Source organism: Pleurodeles waltl, chromosome 2_2 (assembly GCF_031143425.1).
Source record: "Pleurodeles waltl isolate 20211129_DDA chromosome 2_2, aPleWal1.hap1.20221129, whole genome shotgun sequence".
NCBI lineage: Eukaryota > Metazoa > Chordata > Amphibia > Caudata > Salamandridae > Pleurodeles > Pleurodeles waltl.
The window spans coordinates 192787950-192813664 of NC_090439.1; the positions used below are offsets into that span (position 1 = coordinate 192787950).

The window sequence follows — 25715 nt, forward strand, 5'->3', positions numbered from 1 at the left end:
GAACCCACATAGCTCTCATACCCCCAAGAGTGAATGAATAGGTGTATAGGAATCGTAAGAACTATCACTCCATGATTGTACAGTTGTTGTGTACTGCTGATCAGCACATATCACATGTCAATGCCAGGTTCCCAGGCTCAGTCCATGATTAATTTGTCCTGAGAAACAGCAGTGTGCCACACATGATGGAACAACTACAAGGGGACAGAGGATGGCTCATAGGTGAGTGCATGACACTGGATCAGTACATAGCTGACAGCCAGGCTGTATGCAAGTAAAGGCAGTTTGTTAAAGTTTTCTTTCTCCCACTTTTGCTGGTGATTCTGGCTACCCAAACTTGCAATGGCTCCTGACACCTGTGAGGAATCCCAGGACAGATACAGAGAGGAATTATAATGAGGCCCATGGACGTACAAGAGAGTGATTGAGTCACTATAGGTCTCCAGAAGGCTAGATTACGTTGCCACCATCTCTCTGGGGGATCCCTGTGCTAAGTCCCTGAAAAGGTGTGAAAGATAGTGGTGGCCTGCTGCACAACTTGGCTGTGAGGAAAGCTATCCCCCTTCTGGAAGAGGAGGGTGCTGTACAACCAGCCCTGTAACCTCAGAGAGAGGATTTGAGTGATGGTGAGGAAGAAGAGGGGGAAGATATCAATTCCAGGACCCAACTAATCCACCTATACTTCCCGTGACTCTAAGGTACTGATCAATGATGCTGATGTATTCACTGCATAGTTTCAGTATGACTCATGTAATCAGTAATGTTGTGTCTATTGTCAGTGACAATGCTAACCAATATTGTGTACAGTGTGACATACTTAAGATGCTACAGTCCGTTGGAACCCCTCCTGAAATAAAGGTGTGAATATGATATTAACAGTCTAATGCATACACACTCACATTTCATATCTCATTTTGACGAGGGACATATGATTTGAGTGCATAGGTGGCAAAATATACGTAAGTGTTAGGACAATGAAAGGGAGTGTGCACATGGTGCAAATACATACTCAGGTACATTTGCTCAGCTGTTGTTAGCACTGGGGTTTGGTCCATGTGGCCATTGGAAGATGGTGAGATGGCAGTGGCATGTCAACATGGTAGCTCAGTGGTACACAAGGTAGACTGTGCAGGGCAGAGTCATTTCCTGGCGCTGAGCTTGGTCTTGGCTGGTGTTTCAGTGGCATATCTGGGTCTGAGGGCACGTTTGCGAAGCTGAAGCTGAGCTGCAGGGATAGGGGTGCTGGTGTCCTGTGTGTCCTCTGGCAGTGCCACCTGTCCAGTAGCTGCTGCAGATGTAGTTGGCAGGGCAGTGTCCTGGCTAGTGGTCGGGGCTTGCAGGTGAGTGGAGGTCTCAGACTGGCTGTGGTAGTGGTGCTGCAGCATCCCTGCAATGGTGGCCATGGTGGCATTGAGCTGTTTCCATTGCTCCATTGCCTCCTGGTGGTGTGCTATCTGCAGCCTCGGATTCTGCTCCAAGTTGGCCAGGATCTGGCCCATCCTGTCCTGCGTATGGTGGTGTGCTCCCAGGACCTCAGATATCACCTCCTTGGCTGCAACATCCATCCTTTGCCCCCCCTCCCCTGGACCACTGATGCCCTCCCACTGGCCCTAGCCCCCTGTGCCTGTGTCCCTTGCACAGGTCTGGCAGTCCCACTTGCACTGGGCCCTTCATCATTCTGCCTGTTGGTGGGTGGAGACTCTGGCCTCTGTACATGTGGGCCGCCAGTCCATGGCTGGGAGACACTGGTGTGGGGTCGTTTGGCCAGAGCTGATGATGGTGGCTGGGTGGTAGGGGTGTCAGTGATATCCTGGGTGGGGCTGCTGGAGGGTGACAGTCCACTACTGTGTGATGAGCCAGGGAGTTCCTCTACTTCCAGACATCCCTCTGCACTCTCCTGAGTGGGGCCTCTGTCTTCAGGTGGGGCGCTGGCACTCCTTGATGTCTCCGTCCAGGTGGTATGGATAGTGTTGCCTGTGTGTGGGGGAATAGACATGTGGGTGTCAGGTACTTTATTGGCAATTGCTGCACTGCTCTGCACTAATTGATGGTTATATTCCCCTGTCGTGGCATGCAAGGTCCCTTCGTGTACATTTAGTTGAATTTTATGTGGGGGGTGGAGGTGCATTGTGGGTGCTGTAGTGCCACTGGGAATCCATGCAGGGATAGGTGACTGTGCCCAGGCGGCTTGATGAAGGTCTGTTTGTGGGATTGTGGGCATGCAGGGAAGTTGGATGTGGGTGTTGTGGACTGGGTAGGGGATGGGGGTGGTAGCGAGAGTGGTGGGGTGATACATGCATTATAGGTGTGGTGACTGCAAAGGTATTGTATTTTACCCGAGTCCAGTCCTCCAGTGAGTCCGGTGAGGCCCTCTGGGTGCAGGATAGCCAGGACCTTCTTCTCTCAGTCTGTGTATTCGGGGTGTATCAGTGGGGGACCACCTCCAGTCTTCTGTACGCCGATGTTGTGCCTGGATGCCATTGACCGAACCTTCCAGTGCAGGTCATTCCATCTCCTCCTAATGTCATCCCTTGTGCGTGGATGGTTTCCCACTGCGTTGACCTTGTTGACTAATTGCTGCCATAGCTCCATCTTCCTGGCCACGGGTGTCAGCTTCACCTGTGCCCCGAATAGTTGTGGCTCAACCCTGAATATTTCGTCCACCATGGTTCTTAGCTCCCTGTCTGTGAAGCAGGGGTGCTTAGGGTGTGTCGTGTTGTGTGTTGGGGGTGGTGTGTTGTGGGTGTATTGGTGAGGGTGCTGTTGTGTGGTTGTAGGTGTGGCTTGTAATTGTGTTTGGGGTATGTATGTGTTTTGGTGGTGTATTTGTGTGTGTGACTTGTGTGATGTTGGGTTCAGTGTCTGCGTGTTGTGTTGTCAATTTCTGTCGTGCTATTGGCGATGCAAAGGATTGTGGGGTGTGTATGTGAGTGTTTTATAGTGTTGTGGATGTGTGTCAGGTGTGTGGGTTTCAAAGTTGCCAATGTGTGCATTTGTTGATGGTGGGTTCTGTTCCTGGCCGTGGCAGTGCGTACTGCCAATGGCCGTTTGGCATTCACTATCCGCCACACTGATTTGTGCATCATTATTTGGTGGGCGGAGGATTTGTCTATATGGCGGTGGCGGGGTGGGGTGTACTGCCTTTCTGCCTTCGTAGGACCTAGCAGTGGGTGGAGGTTGCAGGATTTTTGGAGGTTTAACTTTTTGGCATCATTATTCGGCGGTGTGCAGTCTACAGCCACTGGCGGTTTTCTGGTCACCGTCGCCATATGGTCAGCGGTGTTTACCGCCAAGTTCGTAATGAGGGCCTTAGTTTCCATGAATCATAGTAACATGAACACATGTATCCAACAGGCAAGGCTCAAGTTTGTTTATGTATAAGATAAACAATGATGGAACACATACAACCTTGGCGGACTCCTCTGCTTAAAGAGAAGGAACCTATTAATTCCCCTTGTTGAACCATTGCATAGAGGTTACAATTACGGTCCGAGAGGAGGATGACCAAGATAACATCAAGACGCACCTCAGTTAGAAGAAGCCACATTGCACATTGGTTAATCCTACAAAACACTCTGGATAGATCCATGAAAGTTAAATATAAAGGACTGTACTGAGCTATGGTATATTTACCTTTCAGTAGATTGAGGTTTAGACATTGCTCCACGGAACCTACGTGCTCTCTAAAACCATATTGACAGTGATTTAAAATGTTATTAGGTTTAGCCCAATTTCTTATCCTAATAGTAATTACTCTGACTAGAATTTTGACCGATGAGCCAGTTAATTAAATTGGTCTATATCATCAGCATTCCAATCTAATGCCCATCTTAAAGATTGGAATAATTATGGATGTGGGACTGCACTGAACATCAATGACCTGGTTGGGATGGGACTTCACCCCCCAGCCTTCGCTCAGTCTGGCCAGGCCAGGCTTATCTCAAAGCGCTGAAAAGCACCAACAGCCTCCTGCAGCACAGGACTTTTAAAGTAGTGGTTTCTCTTGCCTGTTGTGGATGCCCTGAGCATCGCTCACCTTTTTGGGATGGGACTTCGTCCCCCAGTCTTCACATGCCCAGGAGACGCAGGCTGATCCCAAAACACTGAAATGAGCCAACAGCCTCCTGCAGCACAGAACCTTTAAAGTAGTGTTTTTTCTAGCCTGCATTCAAGGCCTTGAACATCGCTCATCTGGTTGGGGTGAGACTTCATCCCCCAGCCTTCACACATCCAGGAGGGCCGGGCCAATCTCGAAGCGATGAAAAGCGACAACAGCCTCCCACACCATGGGATACACCCCAGGCCAAGACCAGGACCTTTTTCACCCATCAGTGCCCGGAAGAGGCTGGGCCACCCACCTTGGCTTTTCATTTTTTTGATCCTTTCGACTAAAGGTGAGCTTGACTGATTTGCAGTTTATTGGATGTTGTGTTGCTTTTTTTAGCTGAGTAGCATGGGCAAACATAAAATGGAAGGCGGAAAGGTCAGCAGCACTACTAAAACCCAAAGTGGCACTACACTATATATATTTTGGCTTAAGCAGTGAGTGTAGGTGCTAAGGAGAATGACTTGGCATAGAAGCATTTGTCCCTTGACAAGGGAGTGGGGCTTTCGCTCCCACATTGAACGAGGTCACACTGATGGCATGTCTAGCTGGTGAGGGCTGTTGTTAGCTGTAGTACATTGTCCACCTCTGAGGTAGTTGGACATGTTCTTCAGCTGCCTGCGGATAGGCCTCCTACTATGGACAAAGTCTTGAACACTAGCCCTCTTGAGCCAACAGCTAAGAAAAAGAGGAAAACAAAGCTGGAGGCTGCACACGGTCACTCTAGGAAGCTGGGAACCACTGCTCGTTCCTCTATTTGCTCCTTTAAATCTCCTGACCCAAGCCTTTCTCAGCCTGAGTTGATGCCAATTCCCAACAGTGGTGGGAAAAGCAGGGCTATAAATTCAGACTGGGAACATGCCATGGATCAAGTTAAATCTTTAGTGAAGTGCACTGTTGCTCCATTGGTAGACAAGACATGTGCCTTTGAAGGGGCTCTTTGGGGCTTATAATCTAAGATAGAGACCTTGTTGGCATCCCCATTTTCCATTTGCCCTCACAGCCAAGTGCCACCTATTTTGGGAAATAGCCCTGGTCATGTTGGCTGCTCCCATCGACAACCCACCCGCATCAGTCATGGACCAAGCCTCTGTGCCAATTTCAAATAGAGATATAGCTGGCATAGGGAGATAGGGTGAATTAGGGGCTAGAAGAGTCAGGTCTCCTACTCAAGAGCCAAAGTCACAGCCTCATCATGGCCACTCCCAGTCACACTTGCCTTTGCCACCCAACTGTTGCCCTTACACGGCTGTTTTAGTAGGAGTACCATCGCTACCTCCTAATAAGGAAGAAAGACATTTGGAATGGAAAAATAAAGTCTGCCATTGGCTTGTTCGAAGCGCAGATTTTTCCATAATTGAATATAATGATATATTACTGATGAGGAGGATTGGGTGGATAGTCAATCAGCTAAAACCATAGCAGGTGATTGTGTGCTCATAAACTGAAGGTATCCACCCCTAGCTCTTCAACTTAATAAATCTAGATGCAGGCCTGGTGACTTTGGAAATGCTGCAAGTGTTGTGTCCCTTGTTTTTTTTTTTTTTTTTACAAACCTAACCCCGCTGCCCAGTTGACTGGGGGTAGGATCATGTGCCACTGCTGGGATATTCACTGGAGGCAGGATCATGCATCATCATTTGGAAGTTGCTGGGTGATTTTCTGTCCCAACCCATAATAGATATTTGCCTTTATTTGACTTCGATGATAGTGACTGACTCCCTGCGATTAAGCCTTCGGATTAAGTGTTGGATAAACCAGGAGCCATGGAAGGGGGCGTAGAAAAAGGCATTTTTATTGTCTGGGCTGGATGACCTTTCTAATTCATCTCTTGGTACACTTGATGTTTATAATGCTCCTGGAATAGATAATAGGGCACATTTGACAACACCTGATGTTCTTTAACTATCAGCTGTTGCCATTTGGAGTAAGTTGGCTACTAGCAGGCCTATGATTGATTCAGTCAAACATGGCAACCTTGTGGGCATCATGAACAAGCTTGCTTGCCCTGATTGTATAATTCTGTGGCCCAATCTTCCACTTATTAGAAAGTGGTCTGCTACTGCCCTGCAAATTGAATGCCTTTGTCCTTAGTAATGGCCTAAGAGCATGTAATCAGAGAACACCATCAGGCAGAGAGGGGAGAGACACTTTCAACCGACAGGGTGACTCCAGTCGTATTGATTATATATTAGTGGACACAAGGTCATGGCCCCAGTAGTTGATAAGGAGGTGATCCCACAGCAGGATAGTGATCATAATGCCCTGGAACTCACCTTGAAATTGTTGGGAATTAGCACCGTACCCTATAACAATAGTGAACCATTTGACACAAGGCTCATATCCACGATTAATTGCTGCAGGCTGAGGTGGAGAGCTATTAATTCTAATGCAGCGACCCAGAAGCACATTTATGAGGTTTTGGCCACTACTTTGGAAGCAGTGCTAATGTTGGGGGGAATTCCCTTGCAGTTGACTCATTGGTGGCCCTTCAGGCTGTACATGAAAGTTTGTTCCACTCTTTAAGAGCTTTTCTTAATGAAGTCCATGCCCTTTCCTAAAAGGTCTAAAGCGGCCCCTTGATACACTAAGATCTGTAGATTTGCTTGGAGGGCTCTGATGGGGATTGTACGACGAAAAGACGACTTAAAAAACAACTACTGCCTTAACAACGAGGTCGGAACACCGACCTCGTTGCTACTACTAATGATTTTACCACGAATGCCTTAACAACGATATTTCGTTGTAAAGGCATTCCTGATAAAATCATTAGCAATAGGCACCATTCACCCTACATCCCTCACCCCACCCCACCAACCCCACCCCAAAACCTAAAACCCCCTGACCCCCCACCCACTCCCCAAAAACAAAAACGCCCTACCCCCCCAACCCCACCCCAAAACCTAAAACCCCCTGACCTCCCACCCACTCCCCAAAACCAAAAACGCCCCACCCCCCCAACCCCACCCTAAAACCCCCTGACCCCCCACCCACTCCCCAAAACCCAAAACGCCCCACCCCCCCAACCCCACCCTAAAACCTAAAACCCCCTGACCCCCCACCCACTCCCCAAAACCAAAAACGCCCCACCCCCCCAACCCCACCCTAAAACCTAAAACCCTCTGACCCCCCACCCACTCCCCAAAACCAAAAACGCCCCACCCCCCAACTCCACCCTAAAACCCCCTGACCCCCCACCCACTCCCCAAAACCAAAAACGCCCCACCCCCCCAACCCCACCCTAAAACCTAAAACCCCCTGGCCCCCCACCCACTCCCCAAAACCTAAACCCACCACTTACCTTCGCCAAGTCCCTTCTTTGTACCTTAACCACGCATGTTCGTTGTTCAGAACATACGTAGTTAAGGCCCAAAAAAACGTCGTCGTGGTTAAAAAAAGCGTTGTTGCGCTTTCGTTAACCACGACTTTCGGAAAAAAAAAGTCGGAAAAAAGGATGTTTCCCTCTGATGGGTGCTACTAAAGGTGAAAATAGAGCCTCAATTAAGAGGGCAAGGTCATCTTACAAACCCACGCTATCAAAGGCCAAGCGTGAGTTTGAATTGGCTAGGTGGGCATTCCTGTAGGGTGCAGTAAAAGGAAGGACCATTGTACCTTTTGGAAAATCTTGGCTGGTAGAAGTATGGAACTGGCTGCACCATTGTCCTGTAATATCACTGCAGTAGAATGGGTCAACCACTTTACAGGGCTTTATACTGGTGGGAGTGATGGTGCAACTGATCCCTGGCTTGATAGTGGAAGGGCAGGTTATAGACATGTGGAGGATGCCTCATATTGGGTGGCTTCAACCAGACAGGTGGGCTGTGATATTCATTCTATGACCCCCAAAGGAGGCTGGTAAAGCAATAGATTGGATGACCCCAGGGAAAGTGCCAGGGCTGGATAAGGTGCCGGGTGATTTGTTTAAAACTAATGAGGATATTTGTGGCTCTTTACCTGGCCCTATATTTTAATTGTATTGTGGAAGGGCTGCCAATTTCCCCTACGTGGGCAGGGGCTGAGATAGTTCCTGTGCACAAAAAAGGTCTGAGGTCCTTCCCTTCTAATTACCGGCCAATCAGTCTCATCAATAGCTCGCAGAAGCTTTTTAGTCAGATTTTGTTGGGCAGCCTGCAAGAGTGGATGGAGTAAGTGGATTTTCTTACTCCTTTACAAACACGGTTTAGAGCAGGGACAAATATCACTGACCAAGTATGTAGATTGCAACTAACTTACTGGAAAGATGTCGCTTTGGAAGGTCTTTACCTCTATGTACTTTTCGTCAACCTTCAGTCGGTGTAGGAGGCTGGCCCTCTATGTAGTGTGCAAAACTAGGCACACTGTGTAGGGGGTCCAGACAACCACATGTTGGTTTCCAGAGGCAAAAACCAGATCACCTAATGCTCCATTATTTCAGGTTGCTGGTCGAGCAGTTAGGCTAATCCAGGAGGTGTGCTAAGCATTCGTTGTACTCACAATATCAATCATGCACCACACACTCTCAATGAGTAATTCAAGACCAGAATTTATAACAAATACTTTAGATTTTTATGTAATTTTGAAGTCCAAAAGGGTTAGGATACATTAAGTACTTTTTGAGTTATGATGTTTCAAAATTTTAATAAAGTTAGTCTTTCTGTGCGTAATTACTCACCATAGGAATCAATGGAAGGCCACCAGTAAAAATGCATATACATTCACACAGTTGAGTTACCAGTCTCTTCTTTCGCAGGATGGTCGAGGAGTGTGGTAGGCACTCTGTGCCAGCAGGAGAGCCTCAGGTGGCTCCTGGTTCTGGCGAGAGCAGAGCTGGTAAGTCTCTTGGCACAGGCACAGGGCCACTTGGAGAGGCCACCTGGAAAAGGAGCTGGTTTGCAGAATTAAAGGTGGAGCTTCAAGGTCCCCTTGGGCTGTTGAGGTCGCAAGGGGTTAGGGACCCGTGGCACACAGCTGGTTCCATGATGCAGGGCTCAGGGTTGCCTGATGCAGGGTGAGTTGTAGGTCTTGGAGGCTGTTTGCAATGGAACCCTGGAGCTGGAGGTAAGTCTTCTTTTGGGGCCTTGCAGGATGACGACGGTGCACTGGTGGGAGGTCCAGGGTGTTCCTGAAGTCCCTCGACTGGGGCTACCTCCTGGGCCAGTTGGAGCTTTGGGAGAGCAGTTTTTGCTGTAGTCCAACATGCACTGACCAGTACCTCGGGTACTGGCACAACTCGGCCATGGGAGGGTGCAGTACTATCAAAGTTGGCACACTTGTATATCTAGTCAGGCTGTTGTTGGTTTGTCGTCAGGTCCGGCTGTGACTTCTGGTTGTGGAGATAGCGGCCAATCGGTGAAGTGATCCTCACTGGTTTGCTGGTTCTTTGCAGGTTTCTTTTGGTTCTTGAGCGGTACCTTCACCCAGAAGGGAGATCTCAGGCTATTTGGAAGCCTGGATGGCCTCTGGGTCTTTTGAGGTCAGTCCAGTGGTCAGCTGCTCCACAGTGGCGATTGTGGAGACTCTGGTGCAGCAAGCAGGGGTCTTGGAGCATCTTCTGGTGCAACAGGTCCTCTGTTCTCATGCTGTTGGGTTCTTTGGTGCTGTCCCTTTGTGTGATTTCCCGCCGTTGCTCTGGCCAAAAGTGGGGATTGGCAAAGGAGGAAGCCATCTGCTGCTAGCAGCAGGCCTGGGGTCTCGAGTTTCAAGGGCAGTCACCCTTTGAAGCTCACCGCCAGGGGATTGCACATTCCTGAGGGCGGTGATGTGAGCTCTTCCATCCAGGAAGGGCATTGTCTTACAAACGAGAGAGACAGCTCTCCCCCAAGGTTTTTATATTGGCTGTCTAGAGGTGGCATGCTGGTTGGAACCAGTCATCAACCGTGCCAGTTAGGATAGCTTTTGCAAGGGGCTCCTCTAAGGTGACCCCTGGGTACCTTTAGGGATAAATCCAATACTGGTTCCAGTTTGGAGTTATCATCCTGAGCTGTTTGATACCAAACAACCGAGGGTGCAGAGTGGCCATCATGTAGCTGGGGATCTCATGTTTGACCAGTGTCCAGTACATGTATTTAAAATGGCTGCTCTGTGCACTCACTATGTCCTAGGTTTGGCAAGAACACAGTGGGTGCATATTGCTCATGCAGCTATGTCCTCACATATAGTATGGTACACTTTGCTTTAGGGCTGAAAGGCCTGCCAGAGGGGTGACTTACCCATAACATATGCAGTGTAGGGTGGACAGAGCAAACAGGGAGTATGCCAAGCGAATTGGCCTTTTAGGTTTGCCCCAGAACACTCAGCCTGCAATGGCAGTGCTGGGTGCATCTGGATGCAGGGCCCTAGAGGGTGGCACAATCAGTGCTGCTGCCCCCAGGGGACTACCCCTAATATCCCATGCCCTGGGTACAGGTGTACCCATTTACTAGGGACTTACAGTGATATTTTGGAGTATATCAAATTGTGTCAAGCATCACAACAAATTTAGAGAAAGAGGTCTGGCACAGGGAACCTGGTTAGCAGGGTCCTGGGCACTACAACTTCTAGGACACATCAACATCAGGCAAAAAGTGGGGGCTAATCATGCAAAAAGAGGGCTCCTCTCACAGTCGGCGTTTGATCTTGCCCCAAGGGAGGCTCTGTGGAAGGTTCTAATCAAATTGGGGGCTCCAAAATATTTGGAAGATGTCATAAGCAAGAACTTTACACAGGTCAGGTGTGGCTCCCGAGGAGAATTGACAGCACCCATTTCAGTTACACAGCGGGTGAGACGGGTGTGTCATTGCCCCAACTTTGTTTTTATTATTTATCAATGATCTGGTGGCTCAACTAGAATTGTTCAACCCTGATGCCTTAACTGTAGCTAATAAGAAGTTCCCAGCTCTCCCGTTTGCGGACAGCATCTTAGTGGTTTCCAGATCGCCCATGGGGCTACAACATTTGTTGGATCAGTTTTGAATCTTCTGCAGGCAGTGAGGGCTCGAGGTCAATCTTACCAATATCAAGTATATATGGCCTTGAATCCGTGCCATATAACCCTCTCGCCCGACCTTAAATGGTGTCACTTTAGAGAGAGTATGTACCTTTGAATACCTAGGGTTTACTCTCATGGAGCAATTTGGCTGGGCTGCACAGATAAAAAAGTGTAAACTTAAGCTACAGCATTACATTGGTGGCATTTTGAAAGCACTTCAGACATCTAGTTTTCAGCCGCTATCCCCGGCTCTCCAGATTTTAAATTTGCAAGCACTCAGGGGCCACTACAAGCAGGAGAGTTTTGGGGTCACAAAAATCTAAAGGATTTGGAATCGGTGGAAAATCAGTTCTTACAAATTTTGTTCAGTCTCCCTCCCAGTACCCCACTTTTTCCCCTCCGACTAGAACTTGGACAAAGATCTATTGTCCTTTGAGTGGACCTTAGACCCCTGATGTATTGGAGAAGGATCAGGACCTATTTGGATTTAGGGCCAGATGTAGGAAACTGTTTGCGACTCGCAAACGGCAAAATTTGCCGTTTGCGAGTCGCAAAACGCAGTTTCCTATGCAGAAATGCATTTTGCGAGTCCGAACCGACTCGCAAAATGCATTTCCGACTCGCAAATAGGAAGGGGTGTTCCCTTCCTATTTGCGACTCGCAGTGGGATGCAATACCATTTGCGACCGCGTACGCGGTCGCAAATGGCATCGCAGTTACCATCCACTTCAAGTGGATGGTAACCCACTCGCAAATTGGAAGGGGTCCCCATGGGACCCCTTCCAGTTTGTGACTGGACCCCAAAATATTTTTTCAGGGCAGGGAGTGGTCCAAGGGACCACTCCCTGCCCTGAAAAAATACTGAAACAAAAGGTTTCGGTTTTTTTGCAGTGCAGCTCGTTTTCCTGTCAGGAAAACGGGCTACACTTCAAAAAAAAAAAACTGCTTTATTTAAAAGCAGGTCGCGAACATGGAGGTCTGCTGACGTCAGCAGGCCTCCATGTTAGCGAGTGCCTATACTCGCAATGGGGCCGCAATTTGCGACCCACCTCATGAATATTCATGAGGTGGGTCATTGCGACCCCATTGCGAGTCGCAGTCGGTGTCTGAGACACCGTACTGCATAGCAAATTGCGACTTGCAATTTGCGAGTCGGATGGACTCGCAAATTGCAAGTCGCAATTTTGCTTTTTGCTACATCTGGCCCTTAGTGCCTTATCAGAAGGGACTGGAGGAGATTTTAAGTCTCCCTGGAGCCACCAGGATTCGCTTGGTAGGATATGATAAAATCTCATTTAGTAGAACTAGGGTGAGAGCATTTGTGGAAGAACCCAGAGTCTGCATGTAGAATATCAAAATCCCTCCTTAACGAGATTTATTAGAGGCATACGGATGAAGGATCTTGTAGGAGTGAAAGAGCGGCCTCCTTGACTATAGTCTTCCTAGAGTTTAAAGATGTCTGTACCATGAAAGAGTATATGGATGCTATTGAGCCCCCACTAGCGAAATCACTGTATATTCATTTACGTATTGGGACTCTGCCATTTCGTTCTTTTACTGCCAAATGGCAACATCCTCTACCGATCTTGATGCGACCTGCCCCTTCTGCCTGAGATAAATTACTGTGTTAATCACATATTTTACTGTCCACGTTACCATGCACATAGGAGAAATGGATATTGCCAATATGTCATAACATGGGGATTAGAGATATCAGGACTGCTTACAAGATCTTTAGAACCGACATGGTGGCTCCAGTTGTATTTTCTATTTCTCGATTTCTGTTGTGCATGTAGAGGTATAGGAAGCAGTGTGTTGCGTCACGAGTATTGTGTTGGCTCTGTGCTGGCCGATTGTTATTAGGACCAGTTAGGGAAATTGTATTTATTTAATGGGTTTATTACTCCAGTTAAGTGGACTGATTATATGTGTCTTGTTTTTATTATCCTAAGTTGCGTCTGGAGGAGTGCATTTTTACGTGTTTTAGAGCAGCTATTTTAAATTGTGGTAAAGAGTGTCTGTGCTGCCAAGCATGCTCCAATTTGTGAACAAGGTTTTTAAAGATTTTACTGTAGATGTTTTTATTGCTATTTTATGATGTTTCCACTTTTATGGCATTATCAATTGCCGAACAAAGTTTTGTTGTTTTTTGATGTAGGTTAAGATGGTGGTGGCTTTCTTTTACTACAGTTCCTAAAAGCATCGGTTAAAAGAGGAGCTCATAAGTCTAAATTACTCTTAGAAGGATCGAAAGGAACCCCATCAGGACCTGGTGCTTTTCCAGAAGAACTATCTCAAGAAGCTAAAAAGACCTAATCAGAATTAAAACTTAATTAAAAACAAGCTGAGGAGTGAGGAAGTATGCTATGGGCAGACAGAGCTGTGTCATTAAACACATCAGTAGTCTGAAAATTAGATTTCGATTGTGTTCAGTAATAAGGGTACACGTTGTGGACAAAACAATCACTAGCCCTGTTTTGCTAATTGTCTGCCAGAAAAAGTGGATTGCGCCTCTGAGAAGCCACCATTAAGCGATCCCAATTCATATTTCTGAGTTCTGTTTACCTCAGTTTAATAGCAAATTTGTACGGTGCTCAACATGATTTTACTTCCACCAAGTTTCTGAGTTTTCTCGCTTGTGCCTCCCTCAAACACTTATTTGTGAGGGAGCATCGGGCATGAAACCATCGACTAATTGGTTTAGTGAGCTTAGGGTAAAGCTTAAGAAGGACAATTGTCATGCAATGGCATAAATAAACAAACATGTCAGTAATTTTTACTGAGCTTATGGTATCTTATAAACAGGTAAAAAAAGCAGAGCTTGGATCTCAACTTGCAAAGAAACCGAAAGAGAAAGTAGATTCCAAACTAACCTGAATTCATTCTACTGCGCTGAAGAGCAAGCAATATAAATACTCAGCAGTTTCGATGCAATAGGTATGGAAGGCCCAAAAGACATAGTTAAAGGCTAGTGTTCACTGATATTGGCACCCAAAATATCACTGCAAAGATAATGACAGAGAAAACTACAAAACATCATAATATAGTCTATAGTGGAGGCACTACCTCGCCCAAACAATGTGGGCAATTTATGTGTTTGAGGATAGTAAAGCTCGTTCATATTTAAAAAGCAAAATCCAGAGCCAAGATATATCTTGCCAGAGTGGTTCCCTTAATGATCAGCGTGACCTGAGAAAAGAGTGCTACATAATGTATTCCCTAAACTGGAAATATCAAAAATATTCACAATCAGTTTCCCCTTTAAAATCACTACATATTAACACATTTGGTTGAAATATAGAAAATGTAGAGTGCAGCAGTTACTATCAATAACATTTAAAAAAAACAATGAAAACTAGATTCTTCGGATGTATAAAATTGGTATCATAAAAAAGGACTAAATACAAAATGGAGTTGTTAAAAAATGCCTGAAACGCTCCATAGTCTGTTCCTAGAGTGTGGGTCATACATGTTAAAGACAGTTTAGGATTAGATCGATTTTATTGGTTTCATTTAAGTGTAATCAAAACAACATATCTTCTTGCCTACATCTACCGACTGGTGAGGAAAAGGAACCAAGAACATCAACAACTGGGAAGCGAAAGTAGGGAAGTATAAGGGAAGAGAGTTGGTTTTAAAATGTCCTTGGGAGCCATAGAAAGGGAGGGTGCGGGAAATAAGGAAGGAAGGTGAGGTGCTCGCAAGCATTGTTATCTCCGAACACAGTCCAAGTGGAGGGCCACAACAGGGGGAATGATCATGTCTGGCTGGGGACCTCTTCCGTGAGGTGTAATACTCTCAGGTACGCATGGCAGATCAGCTCTTGAAAGCTCGGTGCCAGGAGCAGAAGGAATGGAACCAATGTCTTCTCAAATTGAGAAAGTTTTTGCTGAACAAGGGCCATCAGTTTCTCCATACCAAGGAGGTCCCATAGCTTATATAACCAGCCTGTGTGTGTTAGCGCTATCTCCGTGCACCACTTTGACACGAGAACCTGTTTAGCTGTGCCTAGGGCCAGCATGATGGCCCTCCCCCTGGCCAACTGCAAGGGGTAGGTCAGCGCATTATGGAGACCTAATACAATTTAACTGGGGGATCGGGGCAGTTCAGTGTCAAATACTTTAACATCGGTCCAGTAATGGTGTAGGTTAGGTCAATGCCCTAAAAGGTGAGTCAACGTGCCTGTGAGATTACATTGGAGCCAGCATCTATCATCACTAGCCCGCTTCCACTTAGCAGTTCTTATGGTGTATATTACTAATAATGCCTGGTTTTAATGAGGTTTTCTTTCCCAGAAGCACTGCAGGCAGAGGTGCGGGCATGATGTAAGATATCCAACTACTCCTTATCAGAGAACTAGCGTTCACACTCCAATTACCAGTGTTAGTGGGTGGGTGAGGTGTTAGCATTGGAGAGTGTGGTGAGGAGGGCATGAATATCAGAGAGTATATGCTTGTCATCAGAGTGGGTGAGGAGCCACTTCTTAAAATGTGTAAGTGGTCTAACTGCATGAGGGCGTACTAGAGGATATAATACCCAGTACTTGAGGATGGTGTAGCAGCAATATTCAATGTCAGGTGGACCATAGTCAGCTTTGAGCTGGGGGAAGTCCAGCAAGCCAGTGATGTCAAACAGGTCCCCAGTCCACTTACAGTTAACCTCTTGCCAGGTGGAGAACAACATGTCTTTGTAGTGCTGGGGTGAAGTCTGGGTTCTCTATTATATTCGTGAGCAGTACAATGTGTGTGGAGAGCTGTTTAGCTAAATATATTTTGCCACATGTCCCAACGGTCACCCTCACCACCTGGGCAATGTATAGCCCTGACGACCAATGTTTTTGAGAAGCCAGGGTATTTTCCATATGTGTATGCCTGCGAAAGCCTGGTCCCATAAAGCACCAGTGTTTCTCCGTACTCTCCCACTTCCATTTCACCATGTATCTCAACTGTGTTGCCTGGTAATAGCGCAATAAGTGGGGGAAGTTAAGTGAACCCACCTCCTAACCATATGTGGCCACTTACCGTCTCAAATAAATGTTTCCATAAACTGTCTGAGCTTCGGTAATATGTGTGGGGGTGTTTGAAGAGGGAGTGTCTGCATTAATAAAGAATCTTGGGAAGAATGGACATTTTGATAGCCGCAATCCTCCCAAGACATGATATAGGGCCACCTCACCAAGACTAAACAGTAGAGCGGGCGGTGGCCAGCATGACTGCATAGTTGTGGTCGTTCATCTTGTTATGTGTGGATCCCAATTGAATGCCTAAGTATCCTTGGAGCGCCCAGGAAAAAGGTGAAGAGAGACCCGAGTTAAGTCCTCTCGCCCATCAGGCTAGTGAGATTAGGGGCCTGGGATTTCTGCACGTTAATCTTAAAGCCAGGTACTCTGCCAAAAGTCTCAAGCTTTTGCAACAGATGGGGCAGCAGAACAACGAGGTTGAGTGATGGCCAGCAGGACGTCATCTGCTTAGAGGACTATTTTATGGGCCTTACTTCCCATGGTAGCAAGTTGCTCGGCGAATTGGCACTTACTTCTTAAAGTAAGTGTGACAATAGGGCGGTGCCCCCATTTCTTCCCTGGTTTCAGATAATGATTTAAAGAAACTTGTTACTTTTGCGGTGTTACAGTATCCTCAATACTTCTGACTCAGCAATGTTGAGGTAATGAGCAGAAGGATTTTTGATTGAAGGGATCTGATACCCTGATTAAGGCCCGTAGACCCTGAGCGGCTGAGAGCTGGGCCGAAACATGTTCGTATGAGTGAATATAAAAGGGGTCTTGGACACTAAAATCCTTAGTTACCCCACGTTTGGTTTTAACCCTGACAGGGAGACCTGTTTAGTAAAGACTTCAGAGGGTACCCTCGTAGGCAGTTTTATGTTTTTAGGATTTACATAGCAGATCCCAAGGGAATGAAACTGCTCCATCCAGGATGTTGGTCTGCACCTTGAGGAAGTAGCGTGCCCAATGATGAAGCGTGCCACTATCTAGTGGGTGAAGGCAATCTTTTAAAACCCTTAGGGTTCCCAGGTTGGAATAAAGGTTGTAAATTTTAGATTGGTATATCCAACCCTGTTCCTCTGTTGAGTGTGTGAAAAATCTCCTGACATCTGTCAGACCCACCTCTGTCCACCACTGTAGCCACTGTAGCCCCTGAGTTATGAATGCCCCGGTTTGACTCACCCGATGGACCAAGTGGTCCATAAGGGCATCGGGACCAGATTGAGGTCCCTTCCAATTAAAACATCGGCATCTGGAGACGTAAGTATCTCCCACTGCTTGTTGAATAAAGACTTCCTGATGTTCACTGGGTGCATAGATGCAGGCCACAGTGAGGGTACGGGTGTGGAGAGAGAGTCGTAAGGTAAGGAGTAGACCAGCTAGCTCCAAGTGTACTTGAAGCACCTGCCCCTGGAGATTCATTACCAATAGGATCGCCACACCCCTGCTTTTTTCCTGGCCCAGAGGAGAGGTACTGTTTATCAAACCATTTTGATTTAATGCGGCCCCAGTCCCACTGGAGATGAGTTTCTTGCAAGAGGCACACATCGCAGTGAGCGTCTTTCAGCATCTCGAGTAGTGCCAGACTTTTTGCCAGGGCATTGAGGCCCAGACTTTGTGGCTCGGTTCCTTAAGCATAGCTACAGAGTGGGAAGAAGGCCGTCAGCAGCCCAACTCCTGTGACCCCATGAGCTAGGTCCCCTAGTCCAGGATGTCTGTAGAAGCAGTGTGTGAGAGGCAACAAGTTGGGATGAGTTGCGAGTGAGGGAACAGGGGGACAGTCATATTGGGAAAACCAATTGCTCTGAAGCATGGAGTCCAATGTGTAATGTGAACTGGGTTCATGTTACTGGCGAGAATCCGAAGTAGAGGAGGAATGACTGGCCGGAGCTCTGCTGCATCCTGAGATGAGAACAGTATGGCATATAGGGGAGTTTTATCTGGCTGCAAGTGGGGGAGTCCCAAGGCAGTGTGGGGTATTCCCCCTTTTGGTTGAGTGGGCAGCCATGATCCCCCCTGGCCTACACAGGAGCCTCATTGTTGGCTAGCATCAGTCTGTGGTGGGTCCTAGGGAAGGACCCTGCTGGTGAAGTTGGTGCAGCAGAACCAATCTCTTTCTAAAACTCTTGGCAGCTGAGGGCTTGGTGTTTTTCTTCTACACCAGGAGTTGAGGCTGCCCAACGGATAAAGTGGTGGTGATCAGCCCTTTTGATTTTGTAAGGGTGGGGAACCATCCCCCCCCTGTCCAATCCCAAGATCGGCATGGCTTCGTCCAAGCTGCACACAACATGTGTCTTGTCCTTCCATGCAAAAATAAGGCGGAACAGATGCCCCCATTATATTTGACTCCTTTCTCTCTAAGCAGGGTGGTGGCCAGTTTCAGAGCCCTATGCCACTGGAATGTGATGTGGGAGAGGTCTTGATAGATCCAGACTTTTGATCTCTTGAAGGTGACTGATCCTTGATTCCTCGCCACAGACATGATCGATTCCTTTTGACAATAGTTACGAAGACAGGACAAAATATCTTGTGGGGTATCAGGGGCACCCGAGGGGTGGCCTGCTGTGTGTATGTGTTCCAAAATGAGTTCCCCGTCGGAGAGTTCTGATACTATATGGTGGAAAAGATGGAGGCCATAATCTTCCAGCTTGCCAGAGTCCACCTGCAGAGGGACCCCTTTTATTCAGATATTGGATCCGCTTGACCTGTTCTCTAAATCCTCCAGATGATAATGGAGATCCGCATTCGGATCTTGAAGTTTGATCAGCTGGTGTCAGTATGCCTCCAATACCTCCTCCCTGGCATCTCAGCCCTGTTCCAATGCATCGACCCTTTGGCCCATGTCGCCCAACTCATGACAAACCTCCTTAATATCTCGGACTACTTCCTGCTTTAGAGTCACTATGTCATCACGCAGTGTGAGGAAAAGGGTGTCCATAAACTTGTGTTGTATGTGTAGTTCTCTTGTTGGCATCGACATCTGAGTGACACCCTTATGAGGTGGTAAAGCATAGTGTCTTGGGGTGAACCAGTACGTTGAGAGGCATGTCCTTAATGGTGGTGTCTATCTTACCCTGTGGGTCACCATGGCTGCAAGCAGGTCTTTTGCACTGCGAGGTACTGTATGACATGATCCTCCCATGCCGCTCTGGTGCACCAGGTCCAGGAGGTGCGCGGTAAAGGAAGTTGTCTCATGGGCTTGCTCAGCAGCAAAACAGCTGTGTGCACATGGCTGTAGTAGGCCCCTTGTCCACACCACCAGGTCCACGCCAGCAGTGGGAGATCTCCACCTAAGTCAAGGTCAGCCAATCAGTGCTGCGTAAGAATGTGAGCTCAGGGCGGGTAAGACGACCCCCACCCCCACAAAGGACAAGGCAAAGGGCTGTCTCCAATTTGCGACCTACAAGCCCTCCATTCACTTCAACAGATCATGAAGGGTGCTGTCCAACGGCTGCCATCCTGCCCTTCCCTTCCGCCTGGCAGATAACATGGTGCACAACAAAAAAGGGAGATGCAATCCAGCACCCTGTGGGTAGGGCCAGAGTTGCCTCCCTTCTGTAGCACCAAAGTGTTTCTGTCCTGGGTTGTTCAAAGTGTAGTCCCTTGCATCTGGGGGGTGCATCAAATTATGTTGTTAATGAGCACACTTGTGCTGGTTCCTATGCAGGGTGGTAGATATGGCGGCCCCTTATCTTGGTCCATGTTGCCCCTCAGTCACCACCCAGCAGTCAGTGGCCTCCCAGGTGGGGTCTAGGTTAGTCTTAGATGGAGGTAGGGGGAATGTGATAAGCCCAGACGCTGTCACTCAGTTACCGCCAGTCAACAAATTGCTTCCATCCATCTGTTCAAGCTTCAGCCCTCCAGAGATCTGGGGGGGGTTGTCCCCAATTGCCCACATTGTGCAGCACCCTTGCCAGCCTCTATGCTGGGTCGCTGGGAGGGGGCCACCGGCCCAGTCCATGTTCCCCCCAGGCACCACCTAACAGAGGGTGACCTCCTGGGGGATGGGGCGGGTGAGGGGGTCTGCCCCATTCCTGTGAAGGCATAGGTCTCAGGGCAGGCATCGGAAGGATCTGTCCCCTGTTGTTGTGGGCGCCAATTCCAGCTCTGTCAGCTGGCCGCCAGGCTCCCTTGAACTTGTTTTGCCTCACAGCCTACAACAGTCTGTTTTACAGGGCTGGGTGCACTCCCCACCTCCCTTCTGCTTTTAAGCGCCACACACCTTCTCCAGTCTGCTACGGGCTTGAGTGGGCAATCTGATGACCAGCTGCTCCTCTGGTCAGCTGACTGGAACTTCCCCTTGCCGCAGTGACAGTGAGCGCTCTGTATATTATTGGCGGGCCTATATGAGTCCACATGGGGTGGCCACCATCTTACTGAAGAGAGCTGTTGGGCGGCCACTTGAAGTTCAAGAATGGGGGTCTCTCCCAAATGTGGCAGGGGCCCTGACGGCGGTCTGCGGTCTTATGCACTCCTTGGGCTGTAAATTATGCTATTGAAGGTCCCCGAGCTGCGTGTGACCTAGCAAGCATGGAAAAACTCTGAGGAAAGGCTCCTACACAGGCACCATCTTGGACACACTGTATTAAAGACAATTTAAGTCATGCTGTAAGGCCTTCTTTGGCTGTGCCTGAGCTTGATGGAATACCTGGAACTGAAAAACAGATGAAACGATCATTTAGCAAAGAGGTAGTAGTCCAAAATCCCTGTAATAAAAGTATATCATACTTGTCAGTCAAATCAACCCAATCAGGCTGTTTACACTTTGATTACATACCTGCAATGTTCCAACTAATCAGGTTGGTCAAATTGGAATTATGCAGTGAGTCACCAATAGGAAGTGTGCTACCTAATTGGTCATAAAAGATGAAGATTTGCTTAATGGGACTGAGTTTACTAATGGCTCAAGTCAGTGCATGTCAATGAAATTCTGTAAGGCCACAAATCTATCTAATAAAACAGTGTCATTACCAACTACAACTGGCCTTGTGTTTCGCTATGGGGCAATGTCAGTTTATTAAAAACAGTGACAGCATCACCAAACCCGAGGATTGGTAAAAATAGCACAATGGTAGAGCAATGATATTGCTTCACTTAGTAACAGACAACTTATCACAGAATAATACATTGTAAACTTAAATTAGGTTTCTAAAATTAATTATAGAGTAGTGCCTAGAAAAACATTTAGCTGAAGGGCCCACCCAGACATTTTTTCTATTTAAAAAAAGGTGCTTGTGGTGCCAGAAAACCAGAACGGGACCAGGCATGAGGTTTGTGACTCTGGCTCTTCAAAAGTTTCTGACATATGCCGGGATCAGACTGCTATGGATGACCGTTCACCAAGTAGGCTTTCATCACCATAACAAAGAAGCGAGTGGAAGAGGATGCTTGGAGTCCATGAGGTCTACACAACTCCCACACCATTCACATGCTGATAAGTGACAACGTGCCAATCCACTGAAATGGAATGTCTCATGCTCAGATCTCAACGGTCAGAAAGTGGTCACCTCTGTCAGTTTTTGAGGAGTTTTCTCAAGGAGGTGGCACATTTCCTCAAGTTTTGTCTGAGTATGTGGAATAGAAACCTACATACATAACAACAAAATGGTTGTGCTTTGAATTCATAGATGCTTGTTCATAAGCTAAGCATGGAATACACACTAATTGATTTGTAAGTCAAACTAATGTTGGTATATTCCAGCCTTTAAAATTGCAAAGCTGGTAGTGGGGATCATAAACCAAAACACGTTGGTTGTAGTTGATTCCCAGAGCAGAGCATCAAAACATTAATACTGTGTTAGAAAATCTAGATTATTAAAAGTAGCACACTATTGAAATGCCAGTGTCAACGATATCTCTGTCTCATTTTTATATGTTACAGCTAATTACACTGAGGACGAATCCTGATGCAGCGACTCAGAACAGAAGGTTTCATTTTACCCAAAATCAAAAGAAAGAAGATTCTAAAACATCGACATCCGTCACCAGCGTGAATCAGGCCAGCACATCTCGACTAGATGGGCTGCAGTCAGAGAATCATCGCTTAAGGATGAAAATCACGGAGGTATGTGTATTTTTTCACCTGGCTGAGAAAACAATTCCTTGATATTCTGTCCATTGCAAGATATTCTCTAGAAGTTTCCACAGTTTGAAAGTCATAAAAAAGTAATTCTGTAATCGCTGCGTCCCTTAAACCTATGACCCACATACCTCATCTGCATACTTTGTAAAAAGAAAATGGTGGAATTTGAAAACAGAAAGCGGTTAAGAGCAATCTACATCCTTATCAACTATAATGGCTTAGACATTTGAGTTTCATTGAAACTTCACCTCTATAAAAGGCAACAGAAATCATAAACAATTGCATTACTGCTGTCAAAAATAATAGCCTGATTTACCCTGCCCCATATATAATCAATTGTATATGTCTGTTTCAATGCCAAATAGGATTTTTTTTGCAATCTAGTGCAAAGGGAAGCTTTTCTACCATAGAAATGGTGAATAGAAATATGGTATTTCTCCAATATTGGGTCTTTTGTAGATTCACATGCATGAATCATTCCCTGTCATCAAAGTGGGAGTCCCACAGTACCATATAAAGCAATAGTGAAAAAACCTACATAGAGGTTAATATTAAAGACATTCATTTTATTAGCTTATTTACATAATTAAAAAAGACCCAAAGGCCAGCCAATCAGGCGACAGCACCCTTTAGAACCCTCACCACAGAGGCTCCTGTCTCTCAGATTTTCTACCACACATCATGTGGTGGGAGTCTTTCTGAGCTCTGCTCAGTTTTTGCACAGTCTACTCAACTTTTGAGAGGTAATCTCCTCGGGTCAGGATTTATTTCTACTGTTCCACACTCTACCTACTCTACAATGACAGAACCAACCAAAAAGGGACTGTTCAGGCCATGTGTACCATGTGGCAAAAAGGATTGCACTCTGAGGATCCACACAAGGAGTGCATCTACTGTCTCCATCCTGAAACATAAGGACTGTAAGGCATGTGGCACTTTTTCACAAAAATCTCTCAAAGACAGAGAGTGAAGATTATTAATTTGGCTGCAGAGACTAAAATCTAAAGAAAACCCTTTGTCTGAGGAAGATAGTGATGTCTGCCCTAGGACATAAAATCCTGCAAGAGGAATAGATCTCCTGAAAGTATGCCTCCAAAATCACCTAAAAAGGCTCCTAGGAAAACATATCATGAGTCTTCCGGACATTCTAAAAAATATGAGGAGCGCCCACATACTTCTAAAAAGGAAACATTCTACTCAGAGAAAGTTCATTCAGAGCCTGCAACTCCTTCTCTGAAGGAACATACAACTAAAATGACATCAAAATCCTTCCTGTTGATGACAAAACCATTAAAAGCGGTGACTGCAGCTGCAGTTTGCTTCTCAAAGACACCATTGGTGGTGACTGCCACCACGGCTAAAGCTACATTCTCGTCTGCAGCCTCTCCCATGTTAATATCGTCATTGCCTATAGCTCAGTGATGATTATCACGTCTCTCAATGACGCACCATTGACCAAGAAGGTCTTGATGAAGGTCATGAAAACATCATTGACAACTGTGACGCTGTCAATGTGGCCGTCGTCAACTGTTGAAGACAACACCGACGAGAGCCCTGACAACAATGCTATTGAGGGACCCTTCAACAATGGCATTGCCAACATATGTTACGTAGATGATACTGCAGACGTTGGCATAGTCGGCGAAAATGCCACTGACACCACTGTACCTCAATCAATCATTTCACTAAAAACAAAATCACCTACAGAAACAATACTGCCAGGGCATAAATAATCTAGCAAGGTTCTACCTTTCCCTTCTGCACATTTTTTGGACGACGACGAGTCAGAGGATGAAGGCCCCTTTGGGGAAGCACATAGTCCCTCTGAAGTCTACATAAAATGCTAGGAGGATGATGAAGAAGACCGGTACTATGGGGCCAGGTTTACACAGGTGAACACGAACATTATGACGAAGACTACGCTGCCTATGGTCAAAAGGAACAGGGGCACTCCATACAAATGCCACTGGAGTCAATCAACAATCTCCAGCATATGTTTCAGGACTACTACAAAAGATTCCCTGATCCAGCAGCCTCTGCTCCTCCACCACAACCACCACCATCCATCCTATGTCCACAAGATCGGACGCTGATTGCTTGGCCACATACTTTGTCATTGCCATTGCCATTAACTCCTCTATCCATGCTAGCAAGTAGATTAGCAGAACCTCCAGAGGACGATCCACCTTCCTCAGATGAGGACAGAGAAGAGGGTGAAATAAGGGATTGCACTTTCATACCCAATGAGTGGAATGATTATTTCATTCCAACACTGTCCCCACGTAAGGCTCTACTTGTAGGCTCACCACCAGACTACATTGATGGTTTTCAGAACATCATGGAGAGGGCAGCAAAAATATTCTAGCTTCCCCTGATCACCAAGCAGTCTGATTGCTTTCTCTACAATTTCAAGGAGTCAACAAAAAAATCTATAAGGGCCACTAGATTGTAGATTCATTTGGGAGGAAGGCATCAAGGCAATGCAAAATCCAGCTACGGTGGCAGCAGTGCTGCCTAGACTGGATGAGAAACATAAGGCATAAGATGATTCCCCAGCATGCTTAGTCAGCCACCCTAAGCCGGATTCCGTTACTACTGAAGCAGCCCAGCGGCGCTCAAGAAGTCCATTAACACCTATCACAACACCACCTGATTGGGAGGGGCACCTCACTGGGCAACAACAACAGGTGCCTTTCCACCATGGCAGTTACCACTGTCAGAGTGCCCAACTTCCTTGCGATTTTACGGAGAGATGACAGACCAATGTGGTCTGATATGGCTCAGTACCAAGACCTACTGCCAGAGGATGTGAAACTCGAGGCCAAGAAAATTCTTCAGGAAGGAGAAAGAGCATCGGCAGAGATTATTGACTGTGCCATTGATGGTTCCTCCATGAGATTTAGGCAACTAATGGGAGCAGTGGTGCTACGCAGACAAGGTTGACTGAAGGCAACATCTTTCAGACTTAAAATCCAGAACAAAATCCTGGATATGCCATATAACAGTTATTCAGCAAGCATGTCGGCAATGCTCTTCAAACCATCAAGTCGTATACGGACATGGCCAAGTCACTAGGCACCCTACAAATGCACAAACAGCCATTTCAAGGAGCCAGGGGAAGGGGTTCCTTCTCTTATGGTGGAGAATATCAATCATACAGGCAGCAGCAACCCTTTCTATGTCAATATCACTCGCAATATACTCAGCAATACAGACAGCCACCTCCAGCAGCGTACAAACAATACAAACAAACAGCAAGAGGTAAACAGCCTTCCAGAGTCAGGGCCTTGGCCAAAAAATAGTGACCTTTCCATGGTGCTGGTTACTCCCCACAACCTCAGCAGATAACTTGGAGGCCGTATATATGATTATCTCCCGCAATTGTGTTAATAACAAGAAACAGATCGGTTCTGGATGTCGTAGCTCTAGGACACAGACTCAGATTTATCACCAAGCTACTGAATGTCCCCCCAAAAAGGGCACCACCTCCCCATCTGAAAAAAACGTATGCTGGAGATATCAGTTATGCTGGCAAAAGGTGCAATAGAAGACTCAGAAGGGAATTGGTTTCTACTCCTGT

General features: G+C 46.8%; 1 protein-coding gene across 2 annotated transcripts in view; it reads left to right on the top strand.

Moving 5' to 3' along the window:
* Window positions 1–25715, top strand: part of GABBR2 (gamma-aminobutyric acid type B receptor subunit 2) — a 3493747-nt gene that overhangs the window by 3164305 nt on the left and 303727 nt on the right. For both annotated transcript variants that reach the window (XM_069219613.1, XM_069219614.1), the window contains exon 16: window positions 21935–22117. In XM_069219613.1, the coding sequence (XP_069075714.1) occupies window positions 21935–22117 (183 nt within the window). The remainder of the gene's footprint in view (window positions 1–21934; window positions 22118–25715) is intronic.